Source organism: Argopecten irradians, unplaced genomic scaffold, assembly GCF_041381155.1.
Source record: "Argopecten irradians isolate NY unplaced genomic scaffold, Ai_NY scaffold_0110, whole genome shotgun sequence".
NCBI classification, from domain to species: domain Eukaryota; kingdom Metazoa; phylum Mollusca; class Bivalvia; order Pectinida; family Pectinidae; genus Argopecten; species Argopecten irradians.
The window spans coordinates 43,392-63,438 of NW_027187577.1; the positions used below are offsets into that span (position 1 = coordinate 43,392).

The window sequence follows — 20,047 nt, forward strand, 5'->3', positions numbered from 1 at the left end:
TAAAATACCGTAAATAATCCAGCTAGCTACATATATACAGTCATTAGTTAATTTACATTGAAGTTGAGATGCAATGATTGCAAACTCTTAAAATTTTTTTAATCTAGATGCTGTTTCTATCTTCTCAAAATTCTTACTTGCTTAATGGATTTAAACAGTGTAAGTACAGAAGGTATGGGGGAAGGGAGCTAACTCCAAAATCAATATAGACTCTAATACAATCATTATTCTTATTATAGTAGGGATTTCCGATACTTCCAAATCTAACTATTAATCGCATTGCAACTGGCCAAAATCTAAATATTACAAACTACTTCTAGTAACAAATAAAAGATCAAATGATGTATATTCAACAAATAACAAAATGAACAAAACAAAAATAAAAAATAAACCAACAAATAGAAATAATTCACATAACTATATAATATATAACTATATTTTTCCAATCACTACTTATTAACTAATCAAACTAAATGGTTTTATATGGTATGACACTCTTAACCCACATTTTTTGAGATAATTACCATATTTGTTTTTGTTTTTTGTTTTTTTTACTATTTTGAAGTAGTATAGTCGGTTTTGTAAAGTGCTTTAAACATAACAGCGTAAGAGTTACCTCCCCTGAAGTAAACAAAATAATTCTCCCTATTACCATATATAGTATTTCATTACATCTTTAATATAGTACATAAAAATCATATTATCAAATAATCTGTATGTATGCATGATATGTCACAGTCAGTGCCTGGCAACTGCCTGGCAACTGCCCCACATAGGTTTCGAACTCTCAACCTAGAATAACAAGGACATAGTCATTCAGATCCCCCGCCAATGGAGATATCAAAGCTGAAGTAAGTTTGATTGTAGAGACTTATGTGTATGAAAAAAAAACCAGGAAAAAGGAAGTTGAGCTAAAGAAAGATGGAGTATAATTTAAGTAGAGCGGGGCTGCAATTGTTGAATCAGGTATACAGCCTTGACATTAATTTATATTAGACTATATACACAAAGATGGGTGGAGTTTTGCAAAGTAACATTTACCATTTACCATGATATTTTCAGCAATATTTCCTTGGTAACGGAAAAAGTGCAAAAGATAAAAACCTAAAAATAGCAAAAGGTACTACTAGACCATAAAAAGAAAGTGTCTATGAAGTTTCATGGAAATATCTCTGCTGGTTTTAGAGTTATGCTCCGGAAATGAACCTGCTACAAAAATATGATATTTTCAGCAATGTTTCTATGGTTACAGAAAAAAGCACAAAAAGTGAAAACCTAAAAATAGCAAAAGGCACTACTAGACCATAAGAACAATGTGTCTATGAAGTTTCATGGAAATATCTCTGCTGGTTTTAGAGTTGTGCTCCGGAAACAATTCTTACACAAAAATCTGCCATTTTCAGCAATGTTTCCATGGTTACAGAAAAAAGTACAAAAAGTGAAAACCTTAAAATAGCAAAAGGCACTACTACACCATAAGACTAATGTGCCTATGGAGTTCCGTGCATATATCTCAACCGGTTTTCCAGTTATGCTGTGGAAACGAACCTGGTACAAAAATATGATATTTTCAGCAATGTTTCCATGGTTACGGAAAAAGTGCAAAAAAATGAAAACCTAAAAATAGCAAAAGGCACTACTAGACCATAAGAACAATGTGTCTATGAAGTTTCATGGAAATATCTCTGCTGGTTTTAGAGTTGTGCTCCGGAAACGATTCTTACACAAAAATCTGCCATTTTCAGCAATGTTTCCATGGTTACAGAAAAAAGTACAAAAAGTGAAAACTTTAAAATAGCAAAAGGCACAACTAGACCATAAGACAAATGTGTCTATGAAGTTTCGTGGAAATATCTCTTCTGGTTTTAGAGTTATGCTCCGGAAACGAACCTGGTACAAAAATCTGCCATTTTCAGCAATGTTTCCATGGTTACAGCAAAAAGTACAAAACGTGAAAACCTTAAAATAGCAAAAGGCACCACTAGACCATAAGACCAATGTGTGTATGAAGTTTCGTGGAAATATCTTTACTGGTTTTAGAGTTATGCTCCGGAAACCATTCGTACGGACGGACGGACGGACGGACGGACGGACGGACGGACGGACGGAACCCATTTGTATATCCCCCGCCAACTTCGTTGGGCGGGGGATAATAATGCTAATATATCTGAACACCTTAAAATCACACAGCCATGGCAGCTCCCTACAGAAATCGCATTCTAATAAATCAAAAATGTAAATAAATAACGTAATACTCACCAATTTCTGGGAAATCATGTATTTCCATTCCTGGTTGTAATTTCTACAAATGAAAAAAAAATAACATTTATAATTTCATAATAAAGTTCTCCTATAAAAGTGATATCTGTACTTATTGAACAGAAGGGTTTTTTAGGTGAAAAATAAACCCAATTAAATAAAACCCAAACCAAAATTGAAATTCTGTTGCAAATAAAGAGATAGATACAGTATGCTTTTAATACTAAAAGAAACATTGTCAAATCAATGGCTTATATAACATTACATCAATTCAAAATTTCTAGAATCAGCATAATTCACCTAAAGAAATACAATGTCAATTTCTCTAGTAAATGCAACATTTTCCAGTTAAAACTCTTTCATCATGCAGTACATGCAAAAATCAATTATGAATTAATAGTTTATATCATGAACTGGCTCTTCACATTTCAATTTCATTAAATAAGTTTTATAACCAATATTAAAGCAGAAATATCAATGGAGCTTTCATTTTGCAGAATTATTTGATTATTTAATCTTTAATAGGAGTAGATATCAGTTATTAAAAATAATTCAATGATTTGTATTTTTTTTTTTTAAATAATTCAATGATTTGTATTTTTTTTAATAAAATGCCATTTTTCTCACAAATAGTGAGGTCACTTTCAAAACCAAACAACTTTACGCCATTACTCTCAAAAACAAATGACATAAAAATCAATATCTGTTATCAAGAACAGTTAACTCTGCCTTACTTCTCATTATTAGCCATAAAACTACAGGAACATCAACATATTAATAAAAGATGCTGTAATAACAGACTCCAGACAATAACTTATGAAACACTCACCTTATCATCTATATGAATCCCAGAAATTGTATTATCACTAGTATTCACAAAAGTCATCTCAATAGAAACCATTTTGGGAGAAAATATTGACACTGTCCTAGTAAACTTGTACGTAATTGTTAAGCCTTTTCCTGTTATCTTGTTGACAAGTTCATATACTTTGGCTGGGATTGAAGCTGGATTAATTAACTGAAAAAATAAAAGTGAATGGATTAATTGGCGTTATCTTACTTTATGAACCTGGTAAAAAACCATTACTATTTTATATGCAAAAGCAGGATTCAAATTGGCTAAAAAAAGGTTTGGAGAAAGTTATAAATTCTCTTCTCAGTAATATACTTACATTCACAGTGAGCACACTTTGTACTTATATTCATAGTATTTACACAGTAAGCACACTTTGTATTTTCATTCATGGTAATTACATATAAGCACACTTTGTACTTACATTCATCGTAAGCACACTTTGTACTTACATTCATGGCAAGCACAGTACCGTTGATATATTCATGGTAAGCATGCTTTGTACTTACATTCATGGTAAGCACATTTTGTAATTACATTCATAGTAAGCACACTTTGTACTTTCGTTCATGATAAGCACACTTCATACTTTACATTAATGGTAAGCACACTTTGTGCTTACATTCATGGTAAGCACACTTTGTACTTACATCCATTGTAAGGACACTTTGTACACACATTAATTGTAAGCACACTTTGTTCTTACATTCACAGTGAGCACATTTTATACTTACATTCATGGTAAGCACACTTTGTTCTTACATTCACAGTGAGCACATTTTATACTTACATTCATGGCAAGCACAGTACCGTTGATATATTCATGGTAAGCATGCTTTGTACTTACATTCATGGTAAGCACATTTTGTATTTACATTCACAGTAAGCACACTTTGTACTTTTATTAATGGTATTTACACAGTAAGCCCACTTTGTACTTATATTCATGGTATTTACACAGTAGGCACACTTTGTATTTTCATTAATGGTAATCATATATAAGCACACTTTGTTCTTACATTCACAGTAAGCACACTTTGTACTTACATTCATGGTAAGCACACTTTGTACTTACATTCATGGTAAGCACACTTTGTACTTACATTCATGGTAAGCACACTTTGTACTTACATTCATGGTAATTATATATAAGCACACTTTGTTCTTACATTCACAGTAAGCACACTGTACTTACATTCATGGTAAGCACACTTTGTACTTACATTCATGGTAAGCACACTTTGTACTTACATTCATGCTGTTACTGGTCGACATGCTTGCACTGCCTAATGACATGTTAGACATGCTTCCAGCTAAACTCGGGGTCAAAAGGTCACCAGCAGGGGTTCCAGTGGAGCTAGCAAAACCGCCCCCTTGTGGTCCAACTGTAGATAAAGGAGAGATAATCAGGATGGAAAAAAAATAAACAGGAAAAAGTTCCTCAACATGAAACTATTAGTAACACAACGATACACCAACACAAAGAGTATGCTAATACTAACAGCTACAAGCTGATGGAGCAGCAGGGTAACAAGCTAATGTTTTACTGACAACTTACAGTCATCCAGATCCAGTAACAGGTCATGTGATGGCTTGGTAGGCTCAGTCTTAGGTTTCTTCACAGGAGCGGATTTTACTTGGCTCTGGGAAAACAAAAAATTTCAGCCGTTAAAAATATCACATAAAAGCACAAATTGTGCATTTAAATTATGATGTTGAAGACATAATGAATTGGAAAAGGTTACCGGTAATTTTTTCAGATGTAGGAAGTTGACACTATCTAACACATTTTTTTTATTCAAATTTACTGCGATTTAAGTGTAACTGAACAATTATCATGACATTTTAATGTATGATGTTAGGCAAAGGTCTGTTTTTGTTTTGAACTAAAATCTGTCGCTTTTGAAAGTGCCATTTTCATATGAAATGCACATTGATGATATGTACCTTTTTAGATTTAGGAGGGGGTTTCTTGTCACTATCATCGCTATCCTCGTCTGAACTGTCCTCTTCCGATGAGTCCTCACTGTCATCATCATCCGAGTTTTCTGATGGAGGTTTCTTTTGAACTTTACTCACTTTCTTTACAGGTGTAACAACCTCTTCATCTGAACTGTCCTCCTCCTCTTCATCAGAACTGTCCTCTTCATCTTCATCAGAGCTGTCCTCTTCAATATCTTCATCATCATCTTCATCCTCATCAGAACTATCGTCCTCATCACTGTCATCGTCTGAGAGTGTAACAGTTATAATTATTATCCAAACATAATTACATGTGTTTACAATAGCTATACACATATATCAATCCAAATTGTCAATGAAAATATTAAACATGAAGTCTTTGTTAATGAATGCATTTAATGTGTTCATTTGTCTAATTGAACGAGATCAAGTCAAATAAATGGTAACATCACTAACTTATTTTTAAACAATCCTGAGAAATAACAACAAAACACATATATACATGCAGTGAGAATATCAGAAAATAAAACATTTACTTGATTCAAAAATATCTCTATTCATATTTCCCGTGAAATCAATTAGAAATAGTTTTGGTGAAGAAATAAAAGTCATCTGTAAAACAAGAGAATTCTATAGTATTTATTGATATATCAATAATTATGCATATTTTTTATGTATATAGTCAAACTCATAGTCTGTTAACAAACAACTGTTACTGTTAGTATTAGGTAACTGAAAGGTGTTTTTCAAACAACATGAAAGAATGGTAACCAACATGTAATAATTTACCTTCAGAACTTGATTCCTCTGTATCTGAGTAGAAGGATTTCTTCTCCTTCTCTGGTTTCTTTTTCTTTGACGTGAACTTGGTCTCCCAGACAGTGGGGACCTCTATGTTGCGGACGCTGGGATCAGGGGCGACCTCGGGCCACTCGGGTAGCTCCTGGTACCCTGTAGCTCGTGTGTTGAGGATGTGTGATAGTGTCCCTAGCTGGAACTGGTCACGGTCTGAAACATTCAACAGTTTATACACTAATCATTACCTATATCTTAAAGGAAAAGCAATATAAATATCATGTCCTCTATTGAAACTTATGCCTTGAAATACCTTTGCGATCAGAGATCTGAACAAAATTTCATCTTAGCATATTGCAGAGTTATCTTTCTTGCAGGAAGCTATCAATTGTGACATCACTGTTTTGTGATCAAACCATTTTCTCTGAAAAGTAGGATGTTACGCTGGCAACCAGATGACCTCACAATCAATAAGTATCCACAAGGGCAGATAACTCTTTAACATTCAAAGTCAGGGCTATCGTAAACCAATTACCAAGAAATTCAGTAACAGTTGACATTTCCTTAACATTCACACAATACAGTAAGAAATAGTCTGACCTTATGTTTGAACTTTGACCTTACCTTTGAACTTTGACTCAAGCACTGGTGCTGGCTTGGTGTGGAGAAATATTTTCTTGGCGTACTTTGCCAATGCACCACCTTTCTCTCCTGGCAGGATAAGCTGTCGTAGGAATCGTGATCGGTCACGGATGTCGTAGTTTTGGTCATACTTGGCCAGATTGAAGACGTACTGACACAAGAGTTTTGTCTGCTTGGCATTGGTTATACAAAGCTTTGCAGAAAGGTTGAGTATTTGTAACTTCACGATGTCCTCCTACATAGCAGAATAGAAAAAGTAATACAATGTAAACATACAAATTAATGTAGATATGTTCAGATAATTTACATATTTGCTTACTTTCTTTCAGTGATATATATTATCATAAATTCATTTTTACCTTAATCTATGACCAATAAGCATTAAAATAAGAAAGTTTACAGGATATAAACCAAATTTTTGAATCTACATTCTACTCTTGGATGGTTACATATACCTAGTATATATAACTGCTGAAAAGATACAATACTATCTTATTGTCTAACGTATTAAGTATGTCTTCTTTTGCGATTCAATCATACAAAAGGAAAAACCTTTCGTGTTAGCCTGTTAAATGCCATACATTTGTAAATTCATAACGACAAGTCTTTTGTATCTATTACTGTAATAGTAGCATAGACTACAACAATAATGTTATGTGACATGCTCCAGTGTTTATACCTCTTCGATGAACGACTTGGCCATCTTCCTAAGAACGTCCGGGGCAATCTTTGGGACACGCTCACTGTACTCTCCAATCAGCCAGAGGATACTTGCCCTCGCCATGGGAACCGTGATGGCGTCCACCATCTTAGCCATGTGTATGATGATGTCCTTGTGTTCGGTTGGCTGGAACATCAATGTCATAGATCATTTCACCACTCTCAAACTTTACAGGTAAATTATTATTTAATTGTGGCAATAAATTGATCATAGGAAGCTAAAACAGTACAAGGAACTATTTCAATAGATTAATACTGAAAGAAGTATTCTACAATTCATGTATGTGGTTAATTCAATAAACACTCATTCAGAAGTGCATGAAGATGATTTATATAAAATATATACATGTATATGACTTACCAATGAAAAATTTACAATCGTATCATCGTGAAAATGTTTTACAAAATGTCTTTTCAAAATTTATATTAACCTGAAGTTTCTATTAAATGATGAAAAAGAGAGAGAAAAAAATCTAATCTACAAAATTATGCATCTATCAAAGCCAAACAAAGGAATTTATTTGAAACTTCTTAAAAAAATAATACGAGAAATCAGAATGGTCATGCATATATATTTGAATAGTTAACATGAACGTTTCAAATTATTTTACGGCGTGGTATCATAGAAACAGTTTATGAGACTTTAAACAAGGAAACTTGAGAACCAAACTAGAGGTAAAAATTGATAAAGCATGTACAGGGTATGTGTCAAAATGACGGGATCTGATTACCCAATCAAGCTAAGGATTCCAAGGGGACCTTGGCGCCTATTATTTAACTATGGAACTATAATAATATCAGTTGTGTATAATTATACAATAGAAGATTTCATACAATTGAAAACATGTTTTTTCCTCTCTTCCATTGAACAATTGATCATTACTATCATGAGGGAAACCTATGTAAAACATTAAGTATTGAAAATCAACATAAAATTAAATTGACATAATTTAAAGACACATGTCGGGTTGTATAGCTCATATTTCTCAATATTTTTGGCTTTTAATTCATGTCAAAAATAAAAATATTGTACAAACAAAGCAACGAAAGGGAACACAGAAACATTTGAAATTTGTGAGAAAAATTATTTATTTTCAGTAATGTTCTTAGAAACTTCAATAGTCTGTATGGGGTCGACGTAAATTTGTGTAAAAAATTCAAGCATGGTTGCCAGCAGGTCCTTGCAGTCACTTAATGGAATTTGTACCAAAATAGAATATTGTCCAAGAGAAACCTACTTAATATGAGATTGAAGAAAGATTCTTTCTCACAGTAGTTCTCTGAGATATACCAAAATACTTAAGCTTTAACCAATAAGATGCACGGTCGTCAATAGGTCGAAAAATAGAAACTGCAATAACTAGCAGTTTTTAGCGGCCGATTATATAAAAGAAAGTTGAGAGATTGGTTACTTCGTGATCCTGTGGAAAATTATATTACATAAATAAACAAAGAATTGTTTTTACAGGTGAAAGAACAGATTCATGAAGTACAGAACAACAGACAGACAAAAGGCAATTTGAAAAGACGACCATCTGTGATTTTTATATGCTTATGAGCCTAAAAATAAACAATGTGACCAATCCATCATTCCATATCATGCACCCTTCTTGTCAGAAATAGCCTCAGCCAAACCATAAACACCAGAGTGGGAAAACATGCATTGGGTTTAAAGTTTTGATAAAAATCTAAAGATAATATTCAATTCATCAATAACTCTAATACTTATATTTGTATCACTTTTTAAATTATTAGCTTATTTTCATAATGATGTATCAAAACTATTTTCATTTGGATTCATAAGTTTGCCACTTGATAAAACCACATTGAAACAGTTTAATAAACAATATTTGTTTTAATTCTTTTCCACAAATACATTTATGAAACTACCACAAGTTGTCTTGAAATGTATAAAATTGATTTGCAACTGATTAGCAGTAATAAAATATTTCTGGAGTACTGCAGAGTTCATTCACTAAAAGAAGGCAAATTATTTCTGATATCAGAAAACAAGATTCTAAGGGAATCTTGGCGCCCACTCATAAACAAATTGTGATTTTGCTTATTTTCTATGCCCATCATTCAAGGATAGATCTTTATTTTGTTAGAACTTTAAGAAAATTTAAGAAGGGTCTATTGTTTTAATTTTGCACTTACTTATAACAGATCTGTATTTTATTATAATTGTATTTTTTGTGTCCATCAATAATGGAAATTTATGTGGACCCACAAAGCAGACAATAAACAAAGACGACAGACACAGGGCGATTTGGATAGCTCACCATGTGATTATGGTGGGATAATAAAATCTATTCAAAATGGCTCCCACTACCCAATCAACGTTCAAATTTTCAAATTGTTTGACCAAAAGCCCATACCACTTTCCGTGAGCCATTCTGTGTCGAGTGAATACAGATAAAAATCAACAAAAGCACAGTGGTTAATTAATACAAAAAATAAATCAACCAAGCAAGAGTATGTTAGTATACATGTAATCAAATTTTTCATGTTTGTTTACTTGCTCAGTATATGTTTTGAAATAAAAGATATTTCAATCACATTTAGTTTTAAATATGTAATAAAAATGTAATATAGGTATGGATTAATTAGTTTCTCTGGCGGTTATTTGGCTTAAGGTGTAATATCGTGTTCGACCCAACAAGCGCCAACGGCTGTTAAAAAATTGAAAAATGTATAGATGTTCAATAAGTCAAAATTATGGGCTAACATTTCACAAAATTATTACCCAGAGTAAGCCATTTTTAAAGGCCTACTACCTTTCCGAAACAGCTTTTATTTTTTTTAAAAATGGGATTATAAAACGAAATTGATAATTTTATAGAATCACAAAAGTTATGAACTTACCGTTTATATCACACCTACCATCACCTTCTTAACAATTTAATTAAAATAAAAAAATTGCTTCTTTTCATATTGCGGATCGTTTTATGTTTACCGCAGTCGTCCTAATACTTGCCCGTATGGTTCGCGTATCACCTGTCGCCAGACGGCATGTCTTCATGTTTGACATCATTTACGCCATGGAATCTTGCATTTGATTGGTATTATAGCATCTTCTTAGGCCATTAATATACATTTTTAGTAATATCATTGTGTTTTAAAAGAAACATTTAATTTTGTTTTTGCAAAAGGTGGTGGCCTTTCGGTCAAGTAAATAAAAATTATGCCTCAAAAACAGGGTGGGCGGCTTATTGGGAACAGGAATCCACTTATTAGGTCAATATACAGTATGTACAATTACTATAATAGTGTATGATCTGGAGTATGTGAAAAATCAGGAGGTTCACATATAGTATGGCACACACAAACATACGTAGTATTTATCAACAGCACCTCAATGAAGGTGCTAGAGTTATGAATTCAAAGCTATTACCATGCTGTGCGTACCAGACACATCAAAGTGTGCACAGTACAAAACAGAATTACAGGTAAAATGATACCTGTCAAATCTTACCTGCATTTGTAACAGCTTCTTAATCACAACAACACTTTCAGCCACAACACTTTCTGAAATTCATAAAATTGAAAAATAAAATGAACACCCAATGTAAGAAAAAAAAACTATTAAATGACACATAATACACAAAATACTGGTAATCATTTTAAATGAAAATTTTCTTTAAAATTATTATATAAGTTGAGCATTGTTCAGATAATTTCACACTAATCTATGAAAGTCTCGCTTCAAGTATCATTGACACAGTCCAGGAATAATCATTTAATTCCTACCAGTAATTTCTATATTTGCCATGAACCTAGCATAAAGTTATCAAATTAATTTCATACAAATCTGCCTTTCATTTTATGAGACATGATTTAAAACTAAACGCCCTATTAGACTAATGAAATATTAATTGAAATAGAACTATAAGCCAATGACTAACTAATACCCCCCAAACATGACTTGAACTCACCGTCTCTGTTAGACATGAGATGGACTAGTCCATTGAGGCAGGTATCTGTAATCTCGGAGATGTTACTGGCACAGCGTCCAATAGCTTGTATAGTAGCAGCAGCAAAGTCTTTATCATTACTGGTGACATAGGTCTGAAAATATCACATAGGTCTGAAAATATGACATAGGTCTGAAAATATCACATAGGTCTGATATTATAGGTCTGAAAATATCACATAGGTCTGAAAATATCACATCGGTCTGAAAATATCACATAGGTCTGAAAATATCACATAGGTCTGAATAGGTCTGAAAATATCACATAGGTCTGAAAATATCACATAGGTCTGAATAGGTCTGAAAATATCACATAGGTCTGAAAATATCACATAGGTCTGAATAGGTCTGAAAATATCACATAGGTCTGAAAATATCATATAGGTCTGAATAGGTCTGAAAATATCACATAGGTCTGAAAATATCACATAGGTCTGAAAATATCACAAAATATCACATAGGTCTGAAAATATCACATAGGTCTGAAAATATCAACATCATTGTAATTATAATGCTTAAAGATTCTCCACCCCGACAGAGCATAAACGATACCCATCATTTGAGCAATAATTGGTGTTTAATTGTGTATATATGTGTCTCATTAATTAACACAAAAAATAATTTAATTTGCCTCTGGTGCATGTGCAATCAGTAGTTCATTCCTTATAGGACAAAGTGCCACGGAATATTTTCGGATGCAATTAATTATTTTTGATATCTTTATCTTGAAGCAAAATTAGAAGCTCAAACTTTTCAATGGTGGTATAAAGTAAGTAACTTTTGTAACAGAAGAAAATAGTTTTTTGTCTGCTCCTGGTTTAAAAAGAGAAAATATATCATTTGTCAGCGGAGGAGCATCTTTAACACAAAAGTGACATATTATTAGGACAGAAATTACTGATTATAAAGTTAACATAGTTTGACAGTATTATCAACATATCTATTTCAACAGAATTGTTTTGAAGTTAAAAAACACTCAGTTCATTGTAAATTACAAACAGGCAATTTGTAGTGTTGATAGAGTGAGGATAGATAACTTGTACAATACAGACACCAAAGAGAGATTACTCAAACATTATTACAAGAGCTAGTCAAATCAGAATTCTTCAACTTCAATTCAAGACTAAAGGCTATGTAATAATATTCCTATTTTGGGTTTAGAATAAGCTATAAGCTAAAACAATCAGTCAGAGAAACAAAAAACTGATTATTTAATGATATCGGAAACATCTTTTGTCAACCTATTTTTTTTAATTGCTGAACCTTTATTATAAAGAATATTAATAAATATCAAACCTGAAGTTTCTCTCAGTATGGTTGAGATGTTAGTCTCTGTGGCCAAATTAGTCAAGATTTCCAACTGAAACAAGTTCACAAAATATTATTAAATAAAGCTCTCCTACATGGAAGTGACAAGTGTGTTTCACTACGAACATGTATATTCTCATCATACTTTATCATTAATCAAACAGTAAATCATGAGTGAAATATCTTTTATAATTTATAAAGAGGTTTTCCACACTTTCATCCTTTTAATCAACATTACTTTACAGTTATTGCAAAGATATTTATCAAAGGTATACCCTGAAATGCAGTAACAATGTAACGATATAATAATTATTGTCCAAAGGTGCAAGAAAAAAAGTTACTCCTGGCTGTGGTTTTTACAGCCCTTTTACAGTAAGGTGTAACAGCAGTGTGTGTACTTCACCTTGTGAAGTTTAATGTGGGTAGGGTCACTTGACCGGATGTAAAAACTCTTCAGGAACGGCTCAAACATGCCCTAGTAAATAGAATCATCACTAGTATAGTATAGCTAAAGAAAAGTACAAAATATAATTATGTTGAACAGATGTGTAATCAACATCTACATGCAAAATTGCTTTAAATGAAATTCAAAAACGATTATTATATACAATGTATGTGTCACATTTTTCAATCTGTACACGATATCTTTGAATGAACTTTTTCCAATTTTAGATCAGATATAATACTCTGAATTTGTCGAGAAGCATAAATAGTGACTCTCACCTTCCTATTGATGGTCATTGTAGCAATGTTACTGAGGACAATGTACTGTACTCTTCTCTGGAAGATAAAAGACATACATTTGTATGTAAGCCTGGTCAATACTAGCCGCAATATATAGCTCAGCTAGAGAGAACTTCTCTTTAGCTCGATCGGGTAGTTGAGCGTCAGACTAGTAATTCTGAGGTTCCGATTTCGATCCCTGGCAGAGGCAAGTATTAAATTTATTGTAAATCCTGCACCCTGTTACATATACAATGTAGCAATGTTATTGAGTACGATGTTCTGTACTTCTCTGGAAGACAAATTAAAAGATAATATAGCTACACTTTCTACATTTACCTTTCCTTTAATTAAAACAATGCTGAGGTTTTGTACCAAAACAATGTGGGGTAAAGCACTATTTTCCATTGATCTTAGGCCCACCTTTCAATGATTGTTACCTCACAAAATATGATGCTAAAATGACAATCACTATAGTACAGTTATAACATTTTTTGTAAGTTACACAGGCAATATTTCTTCATGCGAATTTCAAGTGAATCAGGGCAAAAAAGTGAATTTCATGTGAAAATTTTCACATAAATTTCAAGTGAAGAAAACATTCATGCGAATTTCTACATAGGCAATATTTCTATTTAAATTAAGAAATATTGCTTGTGTAGAAATTCATTTTCAAAGAAATGGTCACATAAATCGAGAATGTCCTATGGAACAGTACTCCAACAATGTTAGAGGTATAGCATGATAAGACATTTTGGAACATTACGTCATGTCTAACATCTAACTTCCAATAGGCCATTTACCTGATGCTGACATTTTTAAAGTTTGGATTGTGACAATATAAAACTTTTAAATCATATTTAAATCGTCATCAATGTCAAATACCTACCTCTTTTTCATAAATCAACAAGTATTTTGACAAAACCAGCCGTAAATTTCATCTAAAACAAATATTTACATCTTCTAACGTAAACTTTCATGATCCAGACAAAACTTCATGATGAAAGCGATCCGGCCGGTAAATAGAAAAAATGAATTGCAAAGTCCCCAAAACGCTTGATCTGCCTTTACTTTTACTTGCATTCTGCCCGCTTGAACTCACTTCTGTTTTTTGTAGTAACCAGCCACCATATTTAAATTCATCATATCTAATCCGCTAAAATACTATTTTATGTGGCCTCATGGCCTCAAGTTATGGTTTTCCTAGATAAATGGGATAAATTATTACCTAAACTGTAAGTACACATCAATATAACATTGATGTGTACTTACAGTTTAGGTATTAATTATCCCATTTATCTAGGAAAACCATAACTTGAGGCCACTGTTAGAGCAAGAAATATTGATGTTATTGCACTTTTCATTCCGCCTTCATCTGACGTCGGAAGCTGCATCAAAGAAATATAACCCTTCGGAAATGAAAAACGACTGACCAGTTGACTCTCATGTTATGGGAGCAATGGAACATCAACTACCATAATACTATTGACAAGAGAAGATAACAATTTAAAAAAAAAAAAAAAAAAAAAATCACTTAGAAATGTACAAATTCTGAAACAACTCCAAATATTAAAGTTACAATTCATCAACCCTAAACCTGTTACATCAAATCCTTACACAACTTACTTGTGGCTCCTGAGAAGCCTGATCAGGGCCTTAGCTACGGCTCCTACTTCAGCCTTAGGGGCACAGTGATGGTACAGTTGGGCCACTGACATCACAACCTGCAAACAGATACACACAAAATTGGTAACACCAACACAATCTGTAAACAGATGCACACAAAATAGGTATCACCATCACAACCTGTAAACAGATACAAACAAAATAGGTTAGGACCATCACAACCTGTAAAAAGATACACAAAAAATAAGTAATATCACCACAACCTGTAAACACATACCGTATTTATTCAATTAGAAGACCCGTCTATGACAAATGCCTCTACCTATTTCCTTAGTTTTTTTCAACCTAAGTCACAAAACTTCCCATAAAAAAGTCCAATTTTCCAAACGTAAGTCATCAAACTTCCCATCAAAACTTCCAAATTTCACACTGTAAAGGTAATAAATCAATAGAGAATCAGTTTCAAAATCATAACAACACACATTTGTCTTTAGCAATATGAGCTTACAATCATGATTAAACTTCAAAGGGCTGACTTACAGGCCTATTGTAATTAGGGCATCTGGTGACAAAGCCATGTATTCACTGGGCCAAAAAGTACTAGTCATGAGAAATTCGAATTCTTCTTGTATTGTTATCAATGTGGTTACCTACCTTGATAATGTTTCAAATATATTTGCAAGTATAAACTGCATTAAAACATTTTATATGAAGTATTTCTTGCATCTGCTATATGATTACACTCCGACACTCTCTTCACACATGTGCTCCCATGATGCACTGCATCGATTATCTCGAATGAAAACAATCACATCATGGCGGCTCTGTTATGGACATGGCCTCTAACACGCTGATTACATGGTAGTGATGTATAAGGAATTAAAATGACTATGCTTGATTTTATTTTACATTTTCTGGCAAAATGAAAGTGATATGGAGAACTCAGTCATAACCAATTAAAATTTCTAGCCAGAAATTGACATGATCGTGTTCTATTAGAAGCCCCCTCTTTGAAAAATCTCACGCCCCTAGGGCTTCTAATGGAATAAAATATGGTAGTCAAATACATACAAAATGAGTTAAACTGGATCATCACCTGTCTGACTAGATAATGATTTGATAAGAAAATTGTTTGTGATGATGTGATAGAGTTAATATTATAGAGAATGAAATAAAATGCAGACAACTTAGGGTTATGAGCTGGTTATTTTGATCTACTTATTTGCTATACCGAAGCATTTCTGCTGTTAAGTAGAGGTTTGGCCTGTCTCAGCAGTAGTCGGTGGTCAGAGTCCATCACATAGGGTTTAGCCTTCGATCCTCCTTCATTTTCCCTCTCTTCCTCTTCATCCTCTTTCTCGGAGTCCTCATAAAATTCCTTCTCCTCTTCCACACCATCCTATTAAAACAATACAAACAACTTTATATTAAACAATGTATGCTTCTCCAGTAAGAAATGTAGATTATTTTACAGGTCAATCTTATTCAAGAATTTCATTTTTGAACTATAAGTGTATTGAACAAAACACTTTAAAAACGTCATTTTTCATCCCGAAGCAAAGGGAAAAAATAATTAGAGAACATAACTGTAAATATCCAGTGTCTGTAGATACAATTTGTTACAGGTTATGAGTATATGCATCAAATTAAGTTTAAGTAATAAAGATTGCCCATTACCCCTTGGTTGGGAGAGACAAACTGGGTCTGACGTATCGAGTAAGCATGTTGACGATTACGACCTGTCCCCACTCCTCCACATCCACTAACAGATTACACAGTTTACGGAAGTTTTTGTGTATGAGGTCAATTCTCTCTGGGACACACTTCCTCGAACGCCTGAATGGCACTCCCAACTACCAACTGTAACAAACAAATAGCAACAATTATGTTGGATTTTTTTAAAGTCCAGAACACTAATTTACCAATTTTGACAAGGAGCCGCAAAGCTTGGCATTATCCCCCGCGCCCAGTTGTGTATGAAAGCTCAAACATAAAATAAATGAAGCTCATTGTAACTAAGAGTTTAAATTTTTGATATTGTCATCCATGTAGGTTTAACTATTTGAACAGAGCTTAGTATTGTCCTTGAATAAATTCATACAACAATATATCCGCTCTCCAGTAACATGACATTTAAAAGTAACAGAAAAAGTATCGAAAATGAAAGGTTCCCATTAGCAAAAGGCACAACTAGAGCACTAGCCTAACATGTACAGAAAGTTGAATGGTTTCGATTATAGCCCGGAATAGAAAGGAAACTTTAATAATATGGTATTTTTTAATAAATTTCCATGGTAACAGAAAAAGTATTGAAAATGGAAGGTTCCCATTAGAAAAAGGCACAACTAGAGCACTAGCCTAACATGTACAGAAAGTTTTGTGTAGCCAAGTTGAACGGTTTTCGAGTTATAGCCCGGAATAGAAAGGAAACTTTAATAATATGGTATTTTTGAATAAGTTTCCATGGTAACAGAAAAAGTATCGAAAATGAAAGGTTCCCATTAGCAAAAGGCACAACTAGAGCACTAGCCTAACATGTACAGAAAGTTTCGTGTAGCCAAGTTGAACGGTTTTCGAGTTATAGCCCGGAATAGAAAGGAAACTTTAATAATATGGTATTTTTGAATAAGTTTCCATGGTAACAGAAAAAGTATTGAAAATGGAAGGTTCCCATTAGAAAAAGGCACAACTAGAGCACTAGCCTAACATGTACAGAAAGTTTTGTGTAGCCAAGTTGAACGGTTTTCGAGTTATAGCCCGGAATAGAAAGGAAACTTTAATAATATGGTATTTTTGAATAAGTTTCCATGGTAACAGAAAAAGTATCGAAAATGAAAGGTTCCCATTAGCAAAAGGCACAACTAGAGCACTAGCCTAACATGTACAGAAAGTTTCGTGTAGCCAAGTTGAACGGTTTAGGAGTTATAGCCCGGAAACGATACTCGGACGGACGGACGGACGGACGCACGGACGGACAGAGCCCAAATCAATATCCCCCGCAAACGCGTTTCGCGGGGGATAATAAGCCTAGTACGGAAACTATTGTAGCTCAAAAGACTTTTAGACAGAAAATGATGTCGTCTTTAGAGCTACAATTCGTACCTATTACTGCTAATGGAGCAAAGTAATGATTATGCAAACCATTATAAAACGTTTATTTTCATTTCATCTTACTTGTTCGATATCGCTTACTTACTAGTTGTACTAAATACAAGCTTTATTTAAGGAATGAGTTTTATTGTTTGTTGTTTACTGGTGTGTAAACTGCATATTTTGTAGATATTTTACTCCATTTAGCCACCACCACTTAATACAAATGTTCCAATTTAGGCACCCCCTAGACAATCTCATTGTTAAACTGGAGGCAACAGAACAGGTAATAGCCATATAACAGTACACTATGGTTGACTCTCTGTAATTTTCAAAGGAAATGTTTGCTAGCCTGTGATTGGTTCAGATTTTTTCCTCTGAGCTGCCTTCAGTTTCTCTATGACTAATTTGACCAGGGGTGTAGAGATTGTAAGTGATCGGAACTCCTGGAGTATCGACGCATAAAATAATTGGAAACCAACAAAAATGTATAAAAAACTGCCCGAGTGATTTTCGGAGGCAGCGCTCCACTACGACACATAGGGACAAATTCGTACCCGGCCGAAAGGTATAGTAGGCCGGGTACGTATATTCGTTCTACCCAGTCGGCACACCTCTGGAGGACGTTGTTGATAATGCGCCGAAGCGTCGGAGAAAGGAGGACCATTCACCCGATGATGGAACTGGCCAACATTGGAAGATTCCGATGTATTCAAGGTAACCCTAGTTCCCTAGTTGTGCTTATTGCATTTTGGGACCATAATTATATAAACCGTACAAATAGTTATCAGATCTCTGTGATTGGTCCTGTTACATAATGACAATATTTTTAAACGAAAAATTGTCATCAACGTCAAAATTTCTTTGAGATTTCTGAGCAACACACTGAGCTTAGTTACACCAAGGACGTACAGTGTAAGCTTATATTCATTAACTGTTATCACTTATAAATCCTTGACGATATCTTTCAACTTTTTAAAATCAGAGTCAATCGCACTGATTCACTAATCATACCTTAAAAGTTAGGTTATACATGTATATGCCTGTTACAGCTACCATTGAATTTTGCCCACGAACCAAATTAACAAAACCCGGGTGCATTTTGTAGTACCATCACAGACAACTGTAAGATACCTTTAAAACATTCAAAATGTCACAAGGGCCTGTACTAGGCAAAGGAATCTGAGAATAAATTACATAATCATTGACCCACCAGAGTGTCACAAGACCATTTTTAGACGTATTATACGGTCTAGATAGAAAAAATGGTAAAAATCATACTCTACATGATATCATATACGAGAAGGGTGGCAAGCTCAAGGACTCAAAATTTCTAACCCGCCTACCTTTAGCGGCAATGAAAACACATTTCTAGCACATATTCATAAAAAAGGCTACTACCGTTGGAAAGAGCGATAATTTTCCTTTCAAAAAATCCTACACATCTATATAAAGTGCCGTCACTGAGACGATGAAGCCCCATTATGACAAAGATTACTCTAGATTCTTGACAATCATCTAATTCAAATTCATAGTGACCTTTCACTATAAAATATGCATGAGCGAGGCCTCTGCTGCTATCACAGTTGCTCCAATTTGAGCCGACCTATTTGCCGTGGGTCGCACCTCGTATCCGGGAGAAGAAAGTTCCGGTTAGATGAGAGGTAATATTTGCCCTGTATTATCAATCAACTGGTCATGCCGAGCCCTTGGTTCCAAGGTTTCCGAGAAGGTGGTGGCTTCAGGGGCGGATTTAGGTTTTGAGGTTAGAGGGGGCGATGGGACAATGCAAATCAGGCGAGGGGTCTGGGGGGCCGCCTAGGCCCCTTGAAGCTCTCGAATTAAATGGTGATGCAAAATCCTGCATTCTGAGGATTTCATGAACACATTTTCCAGAAAATAATTGAAGCCATTTAAGGATGTTTATTTATGGTTTTCGTTGTCAAGTGTCATATACCTTTTTATTTGAACACCATTTTTGATTTAAAAGTTTTTTACTTACAATATTGCAGCTATCAATTTCTTATCCGTGTTTTTGGACATAGTGTCCCCAATTCATAACAGGATATTGGGGGTCTGGGTACAATTTTTCAAAA

At 33.9% G+C, this 20,047-nt stretch overlaps 1 protein-coding gene across 1 annotated transcript in view; it reads right to left on the reverse strand.

The window, feature by feature from the left end:
* Positions 1-19,434, reverse strand: part of LOC138311784 (AP-3 complex subunit beta-1-like) — a 32,397-nt gene extending 12,963 nt beyond the window's left edge. The window contains 19 exon segments of the mRNA XM_069252985.1: positions 2,260-2,302; positions 3,089-3,277; positions 4,364-4,497; positions 4,671-4,755; positions 5,060-5,343; positions 5,864-6,082; positions 6,494-6,746; positions 7,191-7,358; positions 10,707-10,759; positions 11,167-11,304; positions 12,507-12,564; positions 12,916-12,987; positions 13,236-13,290; positions 14,862-14,959; positions 16,093-16,260; positions 16,539-16,567; positions 16,570-16,678; positions 16,680-16,721; positions 19,393-19,434. Of these exon segments, the coding sequence (XP_069109086.1) occupies positions 2,260-2,302; positions 3,089-3,277; positions 4,364-4,497; positions 4,671-4,755; positions 5,060-5,343; positions 5,864-6,082; positions 6,494-6,746; positions 7,191-7,358; positions 10,707-10,759; positions 11,167-11,304; positions 12,507-12,564; positions 12,916-12,987; positions 13,236-13,290; positions 14,862-14,959; positions 16,093-16,260; positions 16,539-16,567; positions 16,570-16,678; positions 16,680-16,721; positions 19,393-19,434 (2,239 nt within the window).
* Between the last annotated feature and the right edge of the window lie 613 nt (positions 19,435-20,047).